The 20,626-nt window shown below is 43.3% G+C and overlaps 2 protein-coding genes across 6 annotated transcripts in view; both read right to left on the reverse strand.

The window, feature by feature from the left end:
- Window positions 1-304: 304 nt before the first annotated feature.
- LOC143287256 (galactose-specific lectin nattectin-like) lies at window positions 305-6,839 on the reverse strand. Its single transcript, XM_076595202.1, has 5 exons — window positions 6,824-6,839; window positions 5,076-5,238; window positions 3,789-3,907; window positions 3,106-3,273; window positions 305-384 (listed from the first exon to the last, which is right to left on the reverse strand). The coding sequence occupies exons 1-5, from the start codon at window positions 6,837-6,839 to the stop codon at window positions 305-307; spliced, it is 546 nt and encodes a 181-aa protein (XP_076451317.1).
- Window positions 6,840-14,199: 7,360 nt separating this feature from the next.
- Window positions 14,200-20,626, reverse strand: part of LOC143287739 (uncharacterized) — a 48,154-nt gene continuing 41,727 nt past the window's right edge. For all 5 annotated transcript variants that reach the window (XM_076595984.1, XM_076595983.1, XM_076595986.1 and 2 more), the window contains one exon: window positions 14,200-16,399. In XM_076595984.1, the coding sequence (XP_076452099.1) occupies window positions 16,311-16,399 (89 nt within the window). In that variant the 3' untranslated portion in view covers window positions 14,200-16,310. The remainder of the gene's footprint in view (window positions 16,400-20,626) is intronic.

A 20,626-nucleotide genomic window follows, 5' to 3' on the forward strand; every position in this document is an offset into this window, starting at 1 on the left:
CTCTTTCGCCGTTCGTGTGGAGAGAGTTAACTCGTCCATAATCAAACGTCCTGGTGATACCCCTCAGCGCATTCCTTTCTTTGACGTCTCACGGCATGGCAGTTCAGAGCATTGTCGAGGTAGTTTGCAAAATACGGCCCTTCCGCAAAGCACGCCTGTTTTCTCTCAACAAAAGCAGTGCTACAATAGGGTCCGCCATATTTACCACTGCTTCATGGTCAGTCACCCTTAGCAGGTAATAAGGGCAAATTCGCCTTTGCGTTTGAAGACCTGCGGGTAGATTTTTTTTTTCCTTGAATGCTGGCTACTGCTTTCCCTCGGGCAGTTTGCCTTCCCTCGGGTACACCCTTACCCGCAGGCGCGATAGCCTCTTGAATACGGCCCCTGGTTGTCACAAACTGAATGAGCGTGTCAGTGCAGACGATTTCGGTGGACCTGTCAACATGATACATTGGTGCAGCGACTGACTCTATACAGAGATTAAACATACACTAACAATGAAGATAGAGTAGGAGACCGCAGAAAATGAGTCACAACATCCAGAATCGGTTCCAAAAATTCAGGATACACAATCATAGGGAAAGAATGTGTGTTCAGTTATCTGTACGCCCGTAAAGGAGCCAATGCTGAGTGGGGGAAGGGGGGGGGGGAGACAAACTCGTATCCACTCATTTAGTTATTTACACAGGGAGACTGTGAAAGAAAATCGGTTGGAAAATTTTCCTAACAGGCACTGAAGAGGATTCCTTCCTCCCTTTCCTCCTTCCTGCAACTTCCCCGTTGCTCGTATCCGATTTACTCAAGTTCACATACCGCAGTTTCAATGAAAAGCTTTTTTTTTTTTTTCTTTCTTGCTTTTTTCTTTATTCCCCTTTTGCTCTTTTTTTCTCTCCTTCATTTTCTTTTTTTTCTTTTCTTTTCTTTTCTCCTTTGATTTTGCTTCTTTTTTTTCTTTGATTGTTATCCTTTCTTTTTGTCTTTTGATTGTTCTTCTTTCCTGTAAATTTTCATTTTTGCTGACAACATATAGGCTGCTGTTCCTCGGTTATAAAAAAATATATATTCAAGCACAGTTCCAAAAGAAACGCCAATGGAAAAAAATCTACAACATTCAAATACTAATACAAGAAAGTATTGTTTCAATGACAGTTACTGACATACTTAAAGAACTGCCACATCAACTACAAACAAGCATAATCATTATTTATTGATACATTCAAGAATCATCTGGGCAAAGTCTCTAGATTTTTGGCCGCTTTAACTCACTCAGTACGGCCAGTCCTCTCTTCTCCTCTACACAGAACCCTCGGATGTCCAGTGGGTATCTGAATGACCCAACCTTTAGCTTCCGTCGTCAGAACTGTGGTATTCTTTGTCAACATTCACCTCTTCAGTATAAGAGCGTTCCTCTTGCAATATTTTGATGATGGTAATTGGGGTGAAACGCTGTTAACGTCGTCTCTTTCGTCGTTCGTATGGAGAGAGTTTTAAGGAAGCGTTGACAAGAAAAAAATCTTTTGGTAGATTGTGCGTGAAACCTTATCTACTACTAACATCACGCTATATTTATTGTCTTTTGTCTTTGCATAAATACTATAACTATTACTTCAACTGCTGTTGTTGTTGCTGCTGCTGTTGCTGCTGCTGTTGCTGCCACCACCATCTCTACTGCTACTACTGCCGCTACTACTGTTCCCATGCTACGTTGTTCATTGTTGTTGTGTTGACGGCATGGCTGTGCCCTGGTTTCCAGGGGTGGTGGTAACAGGGATGGTGGTGGCGGTGGTGGTGGTGGTGGGGGTGGAGGTGCTGGGTGAGGGTGGGAGGGTCCCGGTGCTTCCAGTGTTCTGCATGGCTGCGACAGGAACACGGATACACACCGCACACAAACATACACACCGCACACAAACATACACACCGCACACAAACATACACACGCACGCAAACACGCATCTCGTGTGCACGCGTCCGCACACATGTACACAACACGCATGCACACGCACACACACACACACACACACACACACACACACACACACACACACACACACACACACACACACACACACACTCCAATGATAATGATGATACTACTTCTGTTACTACAGACAAGAACCACTGTTCCCACTCACCAATCTGGAAGACGAAAGGGTGAAGGTCGTACTGACAGACGCACATTCAAACACACTAGAGCACCTGCCCTTCTCACCAAACTAGCAGATTAAGGGTTGAGGATCGTCACACAGACAGACAGACAGACAGAGAGAAACAGTCACACACACACACACACACACACACACACACACACACACACACACACACACACACACACACACACACAATCGAACAGAGAGTCAAGAGCACCTGACTTTCTCACCAAACTGACAGATTAAAGGTTGAGGATCGTCACACAGACAGACAGACAGAAACAGTCTCACACACACACACACACACACACACACACACACACACACACACACACACACACACACTGTCGAACAGAGAGCCAAGAGCACCTGACTTTCTCACCAAACTGACAGATTAAAGGTTGAGGATCGTCACACAGACAGACAGACAGAAACAGTCACACACACACACACACACACACACACACACACACACACACACACACACACACACACACACACACACACTGTCGAACAGAGAGTCAAGAGCACCTGCCTTTCTCAACAAACTGACAGATTAAAGGTTGAGGATCGTCACACAGACAGACAGACAGACAGACAGATAGACGAAGTGGTGGGGGTCATGCAGACAGAGACAAACAGACACACACACACACACACACACACACACACACACACACACACACACACACACACACACTCACTCACTCACACAGAAACACACACAGAGACACATACAGACATACGCACACGCACACGCAGACAAAATCAAACACACACACACACACACACACACACACACACACACACACACACACACACACACACACACACACACACACACACAACACACACACACACACACACACACACACACACACACACACACACACACACACACACACACACACACACATGACCACCTGCCCCACACTCCCACCACTCCCCACCCACTCACCGAACTGGCAGATGAAGGGGTGTGGGTCGCGCAGGAAGAGGAAGTCTTCACAGCGGTAGTCATGCCAACGGCCCCCGTCCCCCATGTCCATCACCACACAGTCCTCCAGGGGCCCCAGCAGTCCTCCAGGCTGCCCGTTCGCCCAGAAGGTGAAGGTCAGCGGGGATCCTCAACACGACAAGTTAGCTCGATTAACCCTTTCACTGCCAAACTCGCATTTCTGCAGCAGCTAGGTAGAGGACCCATGTCACTGAAGGGTGGGTCTGTTATCCATGAACGTCATTGTGAACTCATCAAACTCATCTGGAAACAGTGTGGTACAGGTAGATAGATAGATATCAATTGTCAGTTTATCGGTCAACAGGTTAATCAGTCCGTAAATTTTGTGTCCTCTTCCGACGCCGACAAGATTTCTTTACATTGTTTCCGGCTCAGCAGCATACCCTATTAGAAGAAAATGTCATTGCCCATGATAAGCTGTAAAACTTAGTCATTGCAATTCTTCATACTTTATTAGGTATCTGTCATAAATCAAGTCGTGCTGTTGTTCCAGGCTTTTGGCAATGCGTGTGTGTGTGTGTGTGTGTGTGTGTGTGTGTGTGTGTGTGTGTGTTTGTACGTGCATGCGTGTTTGTGTGTGCATGCGTATGTGTGTGTACGCGTGTAGGAAAAAAAAATCTCACCATCAACCCAGGTGAAATGGCCTTCTTGTGTCACGTCGTTAAGGCCGATCCACACAACCCCTTTGTACTGGAACACTCGCTGAATGACGTCGAACAGGAATCGTTGCGTGTCTGCGTCCCTTTAGACAAGAAGCAAAGACGTCACATGAACAGGTCTAAAAGACACCTTCGTGTGTTCGCTTCTTTTTTTTTTCTTCTTTTTTTTATCGGCGTTTTTTACCTTGACAAAAAAAAAGACAGGAAAGAAACAGAAAAAAATCACGATCACATCATTTATTATTTTTAACCATTCTCTTTTTTTTAATTTTCCTTCCGAAGTAGGTTGAAACAAAGAAACAAACACAAAAGGGAATCACGAATTCACATCTTTTTATTTTATTTTATAACCTTTTGCAAAGCAGCTTCGTTTGTTTTCTTCAGAAAACAAAGAAAATACAATGTAGACATTTTGACAACGCCATGCATGATATATATGTATCCATGCTGACACATATATCAAAACATTTTCCTAATTTCTAAGCACATTAACACAAATTGTATGAAATACCCACACTCATTTCGAAGACTGATATCCACAGCGACGTTGTCGCTATCGTTGTTTGTGGTTGTAGTAGTAGTAGCAATAGTAATAGTAACTGTAATATGATTATCATCATTATCTTCATCGTTACTATTATCATCATCATCTTCATCGTTACTATCATTATTACCATCATCATTATACCATCATCATCATCATTATTATTATTCGTTGTTGTTGATGCTGATGCTGCTGTTTGGTGTCAGTAGTAGTAGTAGTAGTAGTAGTAGTAGTAGTAGTAGCAGTATGATTCTCATCATCATCATCATCATAATCGTCGTTACATTATTTTTTATTATTGTTGTTGTTGGTGGTGGTGGTGGTGGTGGTGGTGTTATCATCACCAGCATCATTACTAGTATTATCATTACTGTCATCATCGTCCTCGCCATCATCATCATTCTCATCATCATCATTCTCACCATCATCATCACCATTCTCATCATCACAATCACCATCATCATCACAATCATCATCATTCTCATCATCATCAGCAGCAGCAGCAGCATCATCATCATCATTCTCATCATCACAATCATCATCATTATCATCATCATCATCATTATTCCCATAATCACAATCATCATCATCACAATCATCATCAATATCATTATCATCATCATCATCAACATCCTCATTAAGCATGGGCAATGATCGCACGATGACGATGACGACTCGTCATGCATGAGTGTTTAGCCAGGCGTTACCTGATGATGACCTCGTTGCCCCCCTGACTCCGGCACTCGGCCTGGGCGGCACTGAAGCCCCTGGTCTCTCTCAGGTGGAACTGGTAGCACGAGCCTCCGTGCAAATGTATCGGGTGCGTGTCCGTGGACTGCACTGGACACACGCTGACCGCTTGAGCAGCAGCTGCAAACAGTGAGAGGGAGTGTGGGCGTGAGAGAGAGTCGTCCCTTGCTTGCTTGATCCCAAAGGTTCGTGCATCTTCCGTGTGAAAGAGAGAGAGACAGACAGACAGGCAGACAGACAGACAGACAGACACAGAGAGAGTATCGAAAACGCCGATTCGGAGGGTAGGAACAATACCTGTGTGGTGAATTAGGTTAACGTTAAGGTTACAGGCCCCAACATGGGAGCGAATTCATAGTCACTGTGTCAAGGGAGAAAAATCGGGGGACAGTGCCTTCCCCAAGGCCACAACACCATGCCAACACGGGGCCTCGAACCCTGATCACTGGTGAACAGCGGATCAGAAAGGTCAATGAATACAGGTAAAACTCGAGCAATATGGCTGGGTAGCAGAAAACAATGTCAAATTAGATATCTACCTCATTTTAAAATGGTGTGGAACCCACCAAAATTTAAAATCTTAGGAGTGTGGTTTACTGTTGATTTAGAAGCATGTGAGAAATTGTACTATAAATACAAAATATCTTAAATTAGAATGTTATTTAGAATATGGATAAAAAGATCGATTGCCCCTTTAGGAAGGACAGCTGTTCTCAAGTCATTGATTTTATCAAAAATAACCCAGTTATGGATGTTTCTACCAAATCCACCTGATGAATATATTGATGAGCTGCAGAAGGCATGTTTTAAGTTCATTTGGAACAAAAAACAGGATCGAATAAGTAGAAAAAGCAGTAATCAAAAGTACAAGAATAGGAGGATTAGGAATATTTGACATCAAGCAATTCATTAAAGGTCTTAAACTGGGTTGGATACGTAAATTAAAGTTTTCAAACCATAAATGGACAATAATGATAAAAGCAATCAATCCAATTATTGAAGATTGTTACAACTGGTCTATTTATTATTAATGTCAGCTTAGATCATCATGATTACTGCAATCAATAATGTGTAAACATTGACTGATTGAATGATTGGACAAGTGGGGTTTTTTGTTTGTTTTTTCTGTATTTGTTGATGTTGTTGTTACTGGGGTTTTTGGGGGGTTTTGTTGTTGTTGCTGTTGTTTTTTGGTGGGGTTGTTTGTTTGTTTTTTCTTGTTTTTGTTTTGTTTTGTTTTTGTCCTGTTTTGTCTCTCTCTCTGTAGTGGATGCTACTGTTCGTTTTATATTGTTTGTTTCATACTGTTCTCTGTATTGTATACATGTCTTTGGAATTTTTTTTTTATAGTAAAAAAAAAAAGAAAGTTCAACGCCACGGCACCTCACAGAAAGGTCTTTTGCCAGAGCTCACTCAGAACAGGCACAACTGAATACCACCGAAGTGACTCGGCGGCAGCGCTGGGTCTCCTTCGAAACGTGGCCTTATGGCGCTTACAGCTAAGCACTGGCATACTCCTGTGGACTGCAGGCATTAGGACTGCTACAGGACGAGCCTTGGGCCGGGGTTGGATGAGGCTATCTCTGCAGCGCTAAGCTTGCTTAGGGTTAAGAAGGTTCATAAGTACATGGAAACAACCGCAGAGTTAGGAACATTGTTAACGATGAGCAAACTGCGCTGCTTCACTTGCTCATGCAACCCGCACCAGGAGCCAGTTGCATTGCTCGGACGAAAGAACCTAGTATGGTCGTAACCCGCTAATAACTGTGCGTAGTATGGAACTGACCAATGGCGTAGTTCGGTCAACGTAGGCATTTAGTCACGTGTAACTGTCAAAGGCCTGACTAAGCGCGTTGGGTTACGCTGCTGGTCAGGCATCTGCTTGGCAGATGTGGTGTAGCGTATATGGTTTTGTCCGAACGCAGTGACGCCTCCTTGAGCTACTGAAACTGAAACTGTCAAAAAGTCAGAACCAAGCAATGCAACGGGTACCTGCTGTGACTGTGTGTGGGAGGACGGGGACTGGTAAGGTGGGGGCGGGGGTGCAGGGGGTGGGAGGAGGAGGGGGGGCGGAATGAAAGACGCTGGGGGTAATGCCACTGTAACGTGCACGACCGTTTGCATGGGAAATCGATCGTGTGTGTGTGTGTGTGTGCAACAGAAAGGAAAAGACAGATAAAGATAAAGACAGATATAGGCAAGGACACAGACAGACAGACTGACAGGCAGACAGAAGCAAAAGAAAAACTTTGACGGTGAGAGAGAGACAGAGACAGAGAGAGAGAGACAGAGACAGAGAGACAGAGGGGCAGAGAGACAGAGACAGAGAGACAGAGGGGCAGGCTGAGAGCCGAAGGACCTTTCAGTCAGGTACCCAACACATGCAGAAATCTGACAAACGAAGGAAGACAGCAGGATCGGGTGGGGGGGAGTTTCACTTTTCACTTTCTCAAAGAGGCGTCGCTGCGTTCGGACCAAATCCATATACGCTACACCACAACTGCTCGGCAGATGCCTAACTTGACCAGCAGCATAACCCAATGCGGCTAGTCAGGCCTTTAGTGCATGCAGATATATCTTCGTTTACCCATCAGAATGGATTTCTTCTACAGAATTTCGCCGGACAACACTTGTATGGTTGACTGAGAACCTTCCTCACCCTCTATCCCCCATTCTGATGTGTAGTGCGGTGTGTGTTGTGTGTGTTTGTTTCTTTCATTTTGTTCATTTTTTTTCCTATGCATTTTACTAACACCATGCTAGTGCCTGTATGCCATGTGTGTGTGTGTGTGTGTGTGTGTGTGTGTGTGTGTGTGTGTGTGTGTGTGTGTGTGTGTGTTCGTGTGTGTGTGTGTGTGTGTGTGTGTGTGTGTGTGTGTGTGTGTTCGTGTGTGTGTGTGTGTGTGTGTGTGTGTGTGTGTGTCGTGTGTTCGTGTGTGTGTCGTTGTGCGTGCGTGTGTGTGTGTGTGTGTGTGTGTGTGTGTGTGTGTGTGTGTGTGTGTGGTTGTTGTTTTGTTTTGATTTATGTATATTTTTCCTCTGTTATGTATCTCTACTAACACCATGCTTTCATTTTATTAAATATTGTGTAGTGTAGACCCTATTCAGGGCGGGGACTGGATGTAAAAAAGCACACCAGTGCTTATCTATTATCCTCGAAATAAAGAATTTGTCTTGTCTTGTCTTGTCTTGTCTTGTCTTGTCTTGTTGCCGTTGGTTCTTTGTGCGGACCGCACACGGGGACCTCGGTTTATTTGTATTTGATGTGTCTGTATTTCTTTTTATCACAATAGATTTCTCTGTGTGAAATTCAGGCTGCTCTCTCCAGGGACAGCTATAGCTGTATTCTTTCCTGCGTGCAGTTTTATCTGTTTTACATATCTAAGTGGATTTTTCTTCAGAATTTTGCCAGGAACAACCCTTTAGTTGCCGTGGGTTCTTTTACGTGCGCTGAGTGCATGTTATACACGTGACCTCAGTTTATCGTCTCATCCGAATGACTCGCGTCCAGACCACCACTCAAGGTCTAGTAGAGGGGGAGAAAATATCGGCGGCTGAGCCGTGATTCGAACCAGCGCGCTCAGATTCTCTCGCTTCCTAGGCGGAAGCGTTACCTCTAGGCCATCACTCCACATGACTAGTCATCCGAATGACTAGAGACGCTAGGTTTGATTTTCCAGGCAAACATGGGAGAAAGGGCAAGAGCGGGATCCGAACCCAGACCATAAGGGACACCATTCTGCCACCTTCCTCCTGGAGCGGAAAGCAAACTGATAATGTGAGTCACGCTGACGCTTTTTTTTCTTTTTCATCAAACACACGGACTGAGATTTGTCCTCGCCAGAGCAGATACAACACGTCTGACCCAACATACCAAACCAAAATAACTGACCTGCTGGCTTCCGCTTGCTAGGCCAGGTGGAGTCAAATTATCTCAACGAATAAGATGAAGTATTAAACTGTTCTCATCGACCAGCCGACTTGGCGAAGTGGTTAGCGTGACCGGTTCTCGGCTGGGAGGGGGTGGGTTTAAGCCCCCATAAGCAGATTCAAATTTCATTCTGGATTTTTTTTTTTTTTTTTTAAGTTGCCTGGCTCCAGCGTCACCCCTGTAGTCTACCGTGTCATACAAGACCTGGGGGTATTAGACCTGGGGGAACATAGACCTGGGAGTATTAGACCTGGGGGAACATAGACCTGGAGGAACATTGACCTGGGGGAACATAGACCTGGAGGAACATAGACCTGGGGGAACATAGACCTGGGGGAACATAGACCTGGAGGAACATAGACCTGGGGGAACATAGACCTGGAGGAACATAGACCTGGGGGAACATAGACCTGGACCTGGGGGAACATAGACCTGGGGGAACATAGACCTGGGGGAACATAGACCTGGAGGAACATAGACCTGGGGGAACATAGACCAGGAGGAAACATTGACCTGGGGGAACATAGACCTGGAGGAACATAGACCTGGGGGAACATAGACCTGGAGGAACATAGACCTGGGGGAACATAGACCTGGACCTGGGGGAACATAGACCTGGAGGAAAATAGACCTGGGGGAACATAGACCTGGAGGAACATAGACCTGGAGGAACATAGACCTGGGGGAACATAGACCTGGGGGAACATAGACCTGGACCTGGGGGAACATAGACCTGGGGGAACATAGACCTGGAGGAACATAGGCCTGGGGGAACATAGACCTGGACCTGGGGGAACATAGACCTGGTGGAACACAGACCTGGGAGAAACCTGGAGGAACATAGACCTTGGAGAATATAGACCTGGAGGAGCACAGACCTGGGAGAATATAGACCTGGAGGAGCACAGACCTGGGAGAATATAGACCTGGAGGAACATAGACCTTGGAGAATATAGACCTGGAGGAGCACAGACCTTGGAGAATATAGACCTGGAGGAACACAGACCTTGGAGAATATAGACCTGGAGGAACATAGACCTTGGAGAATATAGACCTGGAGGAACATAGACCTTGGAGAATATAGACCTGGAGGAGCACAGACCTGGGAGAATATAGACCTGGAGGAACACAGACCTGGGAGAATATAGACCTGGAGGAGCACAGACCTTGGAGAATATAGACCTGGAGGAACATAGACCTGGGAGAATATAGACCTGGAGGAGCACAGACCATGGAGAATATAGACCTGGAGGAACATAGACCTGGGAGAATATAGACCTGGAGGAGCACAGACCTGGGAGAACATACACCTAGGGAAACACAGACCTGGTGGAACAAACCTTGGGGAACACAGACCTGGGGGAACAGAGACCTGAGGAGCATAAACCTGGGGGAACATAGACCTTGGGTTACTTAGAGGTGGAGGAACACAGACTTGAAGGAGCAAAGACCTGTTGGAGGGGGGTGCTTATACCTAGGGGAATATGTATCTGGGAAAACGTAGACCCGGGGGTCATAGACGCTTGGGAAACAAAAGTCTATGTGCTTTCCATGAGGAAAGCGACCCGAATTTCACAGAGAAGAATCTGTTGTGACAAGAAAAAAAAGAAATACAATGCAATACACCACAATACAATACAACACTGTGTTGCGAAAGGAACAGAACACAGCCCTGAATGAATCCTCATGGCAGCCTCATGGCAGTCGCATCCTCATTCGTCGCTGAATTTTAATGCTTCTTCTTCTTCTTCTTCTTCTTCTCACCTTTGACAAAGAGTCACAGAACTGTTCACCACATTCCTCCAGGTCTCTAAGTTGTGTGTCAAAGCCTGGGTCTCTGCAAATGTTTTTTCCGCGTTCATTCGTTTGTCGAATCATGGGTTGTTGTTTTTTTGTTTGTTTGTTTTGTTGTTGTTGTTGTTGTTGGTTGGTTGGTTTGTGTGTGTGTGTGTGTGTGTGTGTTGTCTTCCCCTCAATCTCCCTGCATCAACAGTTCATTGTAGGATTGGCCGCTGGATCTTGTTACGTGGCCATAAAAACGCGACTGTATTGTATTGTATTGTATTGTATTGTATTGTATTGTATTGCGTCGTATTGCGTTGTATTGTATTGCGTCGTATTGTATTCTATTGTATTGCATTGCATTGCACTGTATTGTGTTGTATTGTTTTGTATTGCGTTGTATTGTATGTTATTGCGTTGTATTGCATTGCACTCTATTGTATTGTATTGTTTTGCATTGCGTTGTATTGTGTTTTATTGCATTGCATTGTATTGTATTGTACTGCACTGTATTGCATTGCATTTGCATTGCACTGTATTGTATTGTTTTGCATTGCATTGTATTGTACTGCACTGTATTGCATTGTATTGTATTGCATTGCGCTGTATTGTATTGTGTTGTATTGAATTGCATTGCATTGCATTTGCATTGCACTATATCGTATTGTATTGTATTGTATTGTATTGTATTGTATCGCATCGCATCGCATTGTATCACTTTTTTGTCACAACAGATTTCTCTGTCTGGAATCTGAGTCACTGTCCCCGGGGAAAGTGTGTCAATGTAGTGCAGTGTACCACCCTTTTTTTATCCTTTTATTGTGTGTGTGTGTGTGTGTGTGTGTGTGTGTGTGTGTGTGTGTCCTTTTCTGCCTTCAAGTGTATTAGTATTACTATCAAAATGTTTTTGTTTTGTTTTTTTCAACAGTTTATGTCGTGGATTCTTCTACTTTTTTTTTATTAACCAGAGAGCATTCTTGTTGTGAGTTCTGTTTACCTGTGTTACATATCATTCATTACTCACCCCACACAGCAGAGAAGAAGTAAACGACACTGAAGTTCAACACAGACATGACGATATCTTTCTCTTATAATTTCCTGCAGAAAAAAATAAACTGATGTAGAAATCTGAACGGTTAAATACCCTGACGCTGAAGAATCTAGTGTCTAATCACGCTGACCCGCTAGCGTTGTTATGTCATGTTTGCTTTTCAATCGAAAAACTGCTGCTGAAGGTCAATGGTTCCTGGCGAGATAAGGAGGTCGGGGGTGGGATGGGGGAGGGGGGATGAGTGAAGGGAGCGGTATATGTGTCGGGGTGGAGGGGGAGGTAGAAGGGGTAGGGGATGGGGGGGGCCGGGGGGGGGGGGGGGCACGGGAAATTTCGTTTCTGTTGGAACCGCTTTTTTTTTTTTTTTTTTTTTTTTTGCTGAAAGCAGAATGTTCTTTCTCACACTCTCAGTCACTCTGTCTGTCTGTCTGTCTGTCTGTCTGTCTGCATGCCTGTCTGACTGTCTTCTACAGAAAGAGCTGAAGCGTCAGATCTGGCTCAGTCCCACAACGCTCCAGGACAAGTTGTGGAGAACGGCGACAGAGCTCCAGCGGACTGCGGACTTCGTAACCTACTCTGGACTGACCGTCTGAACATGGCCTGGGAACGCTGAAGAAGGAGTCTGTCTTACTGTCTCTCTCATCCTCTCTTTCCCCCCCCCCCCCCCCCCCCCCCCCCCCCCCCCCCCCCCCCCCCGTCTCTCTCTCTCTCTCTCTCTCTCTCTATCTATCTATCTATCTATCTATCTCAGGGTTTCTGACGTATCTTAAAGAAAACTGGTGTATAGGGAAAGCTCTGCGTGACCCTTAGAAGCATCTCTGATTCTGTGCTTATCCGTAACAAATGTCTTCATTCCGACTTTTTTCAATGTTCACAAGGTGTAAAACAAGGTTACTGCTAAGCCCTGGGTTGTTTGTATGTTTCATAAACGAATTCGCCATTCCATTGTCGAAGACGGCCAGACAAAGACTTGAGGTGATTCTTGAGACAACAGGATTGTTTTTGATACTGTTTTGCTGATAGAGATTCGACTTATTGTGCTTGAACTAGAAACAGACGAGAGCTAACATTAAATCTCGAGAAGACTAATTTGAAAGGGTTTGGCAAAGGTGGTCATCTTTTCGTTCATGAAAAGTGGTTCTATGGGGATAGGGAAATAAAAGAAGCCAATATATATATGTATATATATGTGTGTGTGTGTGTGTGTGTGTGTGTGTGTGTGCGTGTGTGTGTGTTGTTGTTGTTGTTGTTGTCTTCAGTTTAACGTCTTTCCACTTGAAGTGATATTACCCGGGGGAAAAAAAAAAACGTGGGAGTAGGGGTTGTGGGAGAGGGAGGGGTAAAAGTGTGTGTATGTGTGGAGGGTGAATAGGGAGAAACAACGCTAGGGAAAATGGAAACGTTATAAACGCCATCATAACTTTAACAACTATAACAAAATAATGTCCTATAGGACTATGCAGCAAACCTTCTGCAATAACAAATAACATGTTGGAATTGTTAATAACACATTCAAAAGAACTTTTGGTGAAGTCTGGCAAAAAAAACATTTTAGATTCTGACATTCGAATATTACATGGCTGCTAGAAATGTGTGTGTGTGTGTGTGTGTGTGTGTGTGTGTGTGTTTGGAGAGAGAGAGAGTTGAGTTTGGTGTTTGCATAGGATGAAGCCAGCAGAAATGGGGGCAAAAGGTTTGATGTAAATGTTCACATGTCTATGGGGCTACGTTCAGCTCATGCACATACATTCCTGCTTGCGACCTGTCGTGCGCGTTTGCAATAGTATCCAGTAACATACAAGTAACGGGGGAAAAAACCTAGCAACTTCCATTAACACAGAAAGCGTCTTCAAGACATGATAAGGAGCGATTACGTTTAGATATGGTAGGGAGGAAGAAGGAAGGGAGGAAGGAATGAAGGAAAGAAAGAAGAAGGGAGGGAGCCAGGAAGGAAGGAAAGAATGAAGAAGGAAGGGAAGAAGGAATAAAGGAAGGAAAGAAGGGAGGGAGGAAGGAAGGGAGGGAGGGAGGAAAGAAGGAAGGAAGGGAGGAAGGAAGGAAAGAAGGAAGAAGGGAGGGAGGGAGGAAAGAAGGAAGGAGGAATGGAGGGAGGAAGGAAGGAAGGAAGCGAGGGAGGGAGAGAGGATGGAAGGAAGTGTTTTGATGTCCCGTCACACATTCTGATGGATATAGGAGCAAGGTTCATACAGGTGGACTGTGAAATTAGCAGAGATATTGATAAGGCAAACACACACACACACACACACACACACACACACACACACACACACACACACACACACACACAGAAGATCCATCACCTATATGGGTTTATTCATCACCTGGAGCACTTACACACGAAAAACACAACTTTGTATCCTTACATCCTAGTCAAGGAAAGGAGTGGCTCCAAATGAACACGTTTCCAGGCAAACGTCTCAACTGACCCATCTTTTTTATCTATATACTTTTTTTTAAGATCCAATGACTTAATGATTCCGTGAGAGAAGAAAAAAATGGACGTTTTAAGTGTGAGCAAGCATCATTGTTTCTGTACCAGAGACAAAAAATGAACGAACGTGTGTAACGCAAAGAAAATAGAACATGATATGCAAAGAAAAAAGTATAACACAGAGACATTCAGACAGATATATAACATGATATTCTGTGATAATATGCTCGTTGGTTTTTCAGGTTAAAATCATTGATATTGCAGCTAGCAGAATCAGAGTGACAGAAAGTGCGTTTGTCAGCTTTACAGTTGATTTATATACGTATGTTTGGTTGTTTCACTTCACGAATTATGACTTTTTTCACTGTAAATTACAATCGATTATTCATACTTGATTGTCTTTAAAAAAAAATATTTTTTTTTAATAATAAGGACAAGCGTGTGTAATTTGTTTACCACGTGAACAAAGAGGGTGAACAAAGAGGGTGATGACTGTGTCTTTACCATGAATAATACGCATAATCTAAGCTTCACAGAAACATGTGGATGTAGACTGGTACTATAGATTTCCCTATCAAACTAACGCAACACCAACGCTTTGTATAACTGACGGTGATGATTCCAAGAATGAAGCAAAGCTTAATTATTTCAACAACAACTAAAAATACAACAACCAGCTAACGTGTTGGTAACATGCTATTCATTTGTACATCGTTCGTATGTAAGGCACAAATCCAGCCAGAAAGGATGAGTGGTACCGAGATGATGCAAGATAAGGATAAAGAAATATATAACATGCATGATACTTAACACACGCAAAAGACCAAATGAAAACGAAAGCATCTAGTGACACGAAAGGCCTACATATATTTCAGTTGTGGAAACGACATGGTGTGATGTGGTAAAAAGAAAGAAGAAGAAGAAAAGAAGAAGGAAACGAAAGAAAACCTATTATGTCATAATAAGCATCGTGTCCAATTTTTCGCGCTTCATGTTTTAACCTGTCCAAATACGATACCTTTATTCCAAACCCTAATCCGTAATTCTTTCACGCGTATGTAGATAAATCCAAGCGTATCGTTTGTTTTGTTGTTTTGTTGTTGTTTTTTTGTTTGTTTTTTTGTGCTGAATTTTCTAAGTTTACCTGCATTACGTTTCCTCCACTGTCATGCTGTTTCATTTCATAAAAATGATTTTGAAAAATCCATTTCTTTTTATTTTATGTCTTAATTAGTTACAGTAAGGGAGCACGCAGTTTCATTCTTTTCAAGAAAACAAAAGATAAAGGAAATGGTAAAGTTTCCACTGGGAATGGTTCGTTTCATACTAGAGGATTATGTTTACTGTTCTGGGTTCAAACTGGTGATAACCTGTCGTGTGTTAGTGCTGAAGATTGGGGTGTTTTTTTTTCATCTGTTCTCAGTAAGTATACTAACGACCGCGCTGATTATCTGCCTGCTTCGAACGTACGTTTGGGATATTTTGTTTCTTACCATTGCAAACACATCTTTTTTTTCTTTTATGAGAGTGCTGGTTTTCGATGACTGTTCATTTTCGTTGTGTAAGGGTACGCGAGATATTATTCATTTTCCCTTATGAGAGAAAAAAACATGTATGTTGTATTGGATGCCCATCCGTGTTCGTTAAAAAATAGGGCACAATATGAATTTGTGAATTTTTATTCACCCTTCATCAAAATACTACTGGAGGGGTATTGGATCCATAACAACCTTTTCTGGTGGAAATATAAAGCAAAATAAGCAAAAAGCGGAACAGAAATTGAATATTATTCTGCCCCTTACGAAAGATGCAGCTTATATGTGCTCATATTTTCAAAGGGATTTATGAATACATTTATTCCACTGAACACACCTAGTGGGTGACAACAGACAGTTCGTTTCAGTAGACATAACTGGTTTCTCCTTTCATCTCTGTTGGTTTGGGTCAGGTTGTCGTGGGATGTTTAACGCGCGCGTTCAGAGTTCTATGGGTTGTCCAGTAGTGGCACCTTGCTGAGGAGTTCCAAAGAAAGACTGGTAGACTGGTCCGTACCTTACGATGAGGTCTGCAAGAACAGATCAAATTATCATCATTAATTTGTCATGACTGTCTTCACCATCATCGTCGTCACTGTAACAGTATAAGATTTGTCTTCATATTTCATAGCTGCTTGTAAACCGCATGTTACCGAATCGTAAGTCAAATCATCACCTTTGATTCGTTTAATTCATTGCTCTGTAAACCGCCGCTGTCACACTGTCATATACGTAATCATCAGTTTTAATCTTAATGATTAACTGGTATGTAAACTGTATGATACATTGTCATAGACTTAACAAGTTCTGAACACTTTTATAAATCATTCACATTGGACGACTCCTTTCATTGCACATTTAGGTATGATATAAAAACTGTTAAACATTTTCTTTAAAATGCTGCCGCTCACTAATCTGACCACAACGAGAAGAGAAAAAAACAACAGCAAAGAGATTTTGTTACGATAAAATCTGTATAGCTAAGAAGCACACTTCAATCAGCAATAATTTCTCGTTTCTAATCTTGTTCTAAAGTAGGGCTATACTCCCACTGGCAAATGCTGAAAACTATATGTGAGGAACCACAAAGAACAGCCAAAAGTTGTGGAGTTTGCTTGGCATAAACAATCAGCTGTCAGATCGTGACATAAATGCCATTTCAGATCTTGACACAAACAATCTGCTGTCAGATTTTGGCATAAACAGTATGGTGAGATCTTGACCTAAACAGTTTGCTGTCAGATTTTGATATTAGTAGTTTGCTGTCAACTCTTAACATAAACAATCTCATGGTAGATCGTGACATGAATGAACTGATGTCAGATCTTGACATAAACAGTTTGTTGTCAGATCTTGACATAAACAGTTTGTTGTCAGATCTTGACATAAACAGTTTGTTGTCAGATCTTGACATAAACAGTCTGTTGACAGATCCTGACATATGTGGCAGAATGGTTAAGACACTCATCTGCCAATACAGATAGCCCATGAGGGTGTGGGTTCGAATCCCGCTCTCGCCCTTTCTCCCAAGTTTGACTGGAAAATCAAACTGGGCGTCTGGTCATTCGGATGAGACGATAAACCGAGGTCCTGTGTGCAGCACGCACTTGGCACACAGAAAAAGAACCCATGGCAACAAGAGGGCTGTCGTCTGTATGGAAGAAATCCAGTCTGATAGGTACACAAACATATAAGCATGCACACAAGGCCTGTCAAAGCGCGTTGGGTTATGCTGCTGGTCAGGCATCTGTGGTGTAGCGTATAAGGATTTGTCCGAACGAAGTGACGCCTCTTGGACAAACTGAAACTGAAAACGATCTGATATAAGATCTTGACATAAACAGTCTTACGCCAGATATCGACATAAACAATCTGTTGACATATCCGGACATAAACAATCTGATGCCAGTTCTTGACAATCTGCTGACAAATTTTCTCTCAGACACCTTGCTTTAAGCTGGTGTAAAGGTTACTTTGCTTCTTTCTTTTTTCAGTAGCATCCATCCTTGTGAATTCATTATATAACCCATTTCCAATCGTTTGAACTAACTGTTATGTTACATAAGTTCCGTTCACTATTGAGCTATAATATTTGCATAGCTCTTGATTTCATCAAGTAAACTCTCTCTCTCTCTCTCTCTCTCTCTCTCTCTCTCTCTCTCTCTCTCCCAGTCTAACTGCACAAGCACTTTGCAGCGAAAAATAAGCGCATCGCATTCAAAGCAGCCGCTGATAGCATGGTTATCGATTAGCAACCTCAGACACCTTTCCGTCGCATGAGAGATAAACAGCAACATGATAAATACGAAACGACATGATCGACGCAACAGCGGAAACAGCGACCCCCCAAAAATGCCTTCCAAACAAAACGCAAAAAGCGGGAGGAAATTGATGTTCCCCTTGGTCTATATTTTCCCAGGTCCAAATTCCCCCAGGTCTACCCCAATGCACCTCCCGCCCCACCCATCCACCCAGGTCTAGGCTCCCCCAGGTCTGTGTTACCAGATAAGAATTAGTTGTCTGTGTTCTTCAGGGTCTATGTTCCCCCGGGCCTATAGACTTGGGAGACATAGACCTGAGGGAACACAGACCTGGTGGGATACAGAAAACGTAAATTTAGGGGAGCATAGACCTTGGGGAACTTAGCCCTGGCTGATGTAGATTCGGGGGAACATAGACCTGGGGGAACGTAGACCTGGGGGAACAGACCAGGCTACAGTAGATTCGGGGGAACATAGACCTGGGGGAACGTTGACCTGGGGGAACATAGACCAGGCTGAAGTAGAATCAGGGGAACATAGACCTGGGGGAACATAGACCTGGGGGAACACAGACCAAGCTGAATTAGATTCGGGGGAACATAGACCTGGAGCAATTAACACGATGCTGAACCCCCGGAAAAAAAAAAAAAAAAAAAAGGCTTATTAGGAAACAAGCTAAGCTTGTCGTGAATGGTGTGCAAGAGCAGTAAGCACCAAGAAAACACAACTCCACATAACCAATAGGAACACAAAATATGCCTGAGCAGAAAGCACAGAAACACAAGACAAGAAAACGCTCACCTGTCTGCTTTAAAAGAAACGAATAAAATAAACGAAATTAACGTCACAACAGTCGCTGAACACTGAACTGCAAATGCTGACATACGTGGAAAAAGAAAAGAATTAAAACATGCCGCAAGAAAGCGTCACAACAGGCTTCAAAACAAACCAAAAACACAAGCGCGCGTCACAAGACAATTGCGTCAGAGGTAAAAATGACGTCACAGCACGTAAAACAACCTCTGGATGGCGCAATCTAACCACACGAGAGACAACAAAAGTAAAACGAAAACATGTAATAAAAAAAACAATGGTGTCTCTGCTGTCAGTTCATCAGGAGGAGGAAGGGGGTGGGGGGGATATGATGCCATTACGCACACACGCGCGCGGGCGCGCGCCCGCACGCACGCATGCACAAGCAGACACATATACCTACACGTGCGCGCGTGCATGCACGTGCCACACACACGAGTAGGCTACACACACACACACACACACACACACACAGGGAGAGAGAGAGAGAGAGAAACCGCACAAAGAGGCACAACTGTTCACCAAAAAGTGTCAACATACAAAAGGACATTTACCAAATATTAATATCTGTACAGATACTCCTGTGGTGATGAAGGGATTACATCGCAAACACTGGTGGCATTTCCACGGTGACCTTGGATCATTGCGGTGTGATGATCACGAAATAATGTCATCGATGTTCGACACTGGTTATTCATAACATGTTTTAAAGAAAAAGAATTAACCATTTCTCTGCCAAACTCTCATTTATGCAGCAGCTAGGCAGAGGACCCATGTCACTGAAGGGTGACCAGATCATGGGTCTGTTATCCATGAGCCTACTGCTCTTAATGTTCGGTGGTAGGATAGGTCATATCTTCTACCCATCACAGGGGGAATCCCCAGCTGTCATTAGACACCATAATTATATTCTGTGTTTATTGCACAAGGGAATTTTTCACTCTAAATTGACTGGCGGTGAAAGGGTTAATGAATGTAACGGTTTGTGTTTGAGATGGGTAGTACAACTTGTTTAAGTCGAGTGCGTTATATGTGCGTGAAAAAAATAATGATTTTTTCTTAAAAATGTTAACTATTATAACATACAGGTCACCTTGATTTTGCAATGCGGGTCGTTTGTTTTTGTTTGCTTTGTTTGTTTGTTGTTTTTGTTGTTGTGGGTCTTTTGTTTTTTAAGTACCTTCTGATAAATGCTTTTCAGTAAACTGCTTGTTCTACATTCTAAAAAATAAAAATAAAAAAAAGATAAAAAATTGATAGTGCCCTGAATCTTCAAAACAGGACTTTGGCATAGCAGGAAGTAATGGAATGCAGTCTTTAGGTCACAGCAATGTCAGGAGTGGGTGGCGTTTTCGCAATTTGATACATATAAAACTACCACCTACTGAAGCCGAAACAAAGACATCGTTATTGTTTGACGGAAAAGTCTACATTGGTATCAAGTAACAAACAGGTAGAATAACAGAACAAAATATCAACACACTACTTTGCAATCGTATCAAGTAACATTCAAGTAACAGGGAGAAGGGGAAAAAACCTTACAACTTCCATTAACACAGAAAGCGTCTTCAAGACATGATGAGGAGCGATTACGTTTAGATATGGTAGGAAAGAAGGGAGGAAGGAAGGAAGGGAGGGAGGAAGAAGGAAGGAAGGAAGGAAAGGGAGGAAGGAAGGGAGGAA

Source organism: Babylonia areolata, chromosome 11 (assembly GCF_041734735.1).
Source record: "Babylonia areolata isolate BAREFJ2019XMU chromosome 11, ASM4173473v1, whole genome shotgun sequence".
NCBI classification, from domain to species: domain Eukaryota; kingdom Metazoa; phylum Mollusca; class Gastropoda; order Neogastropoda; family Buccinidae; genus Babylonia; species Babylonia areolata.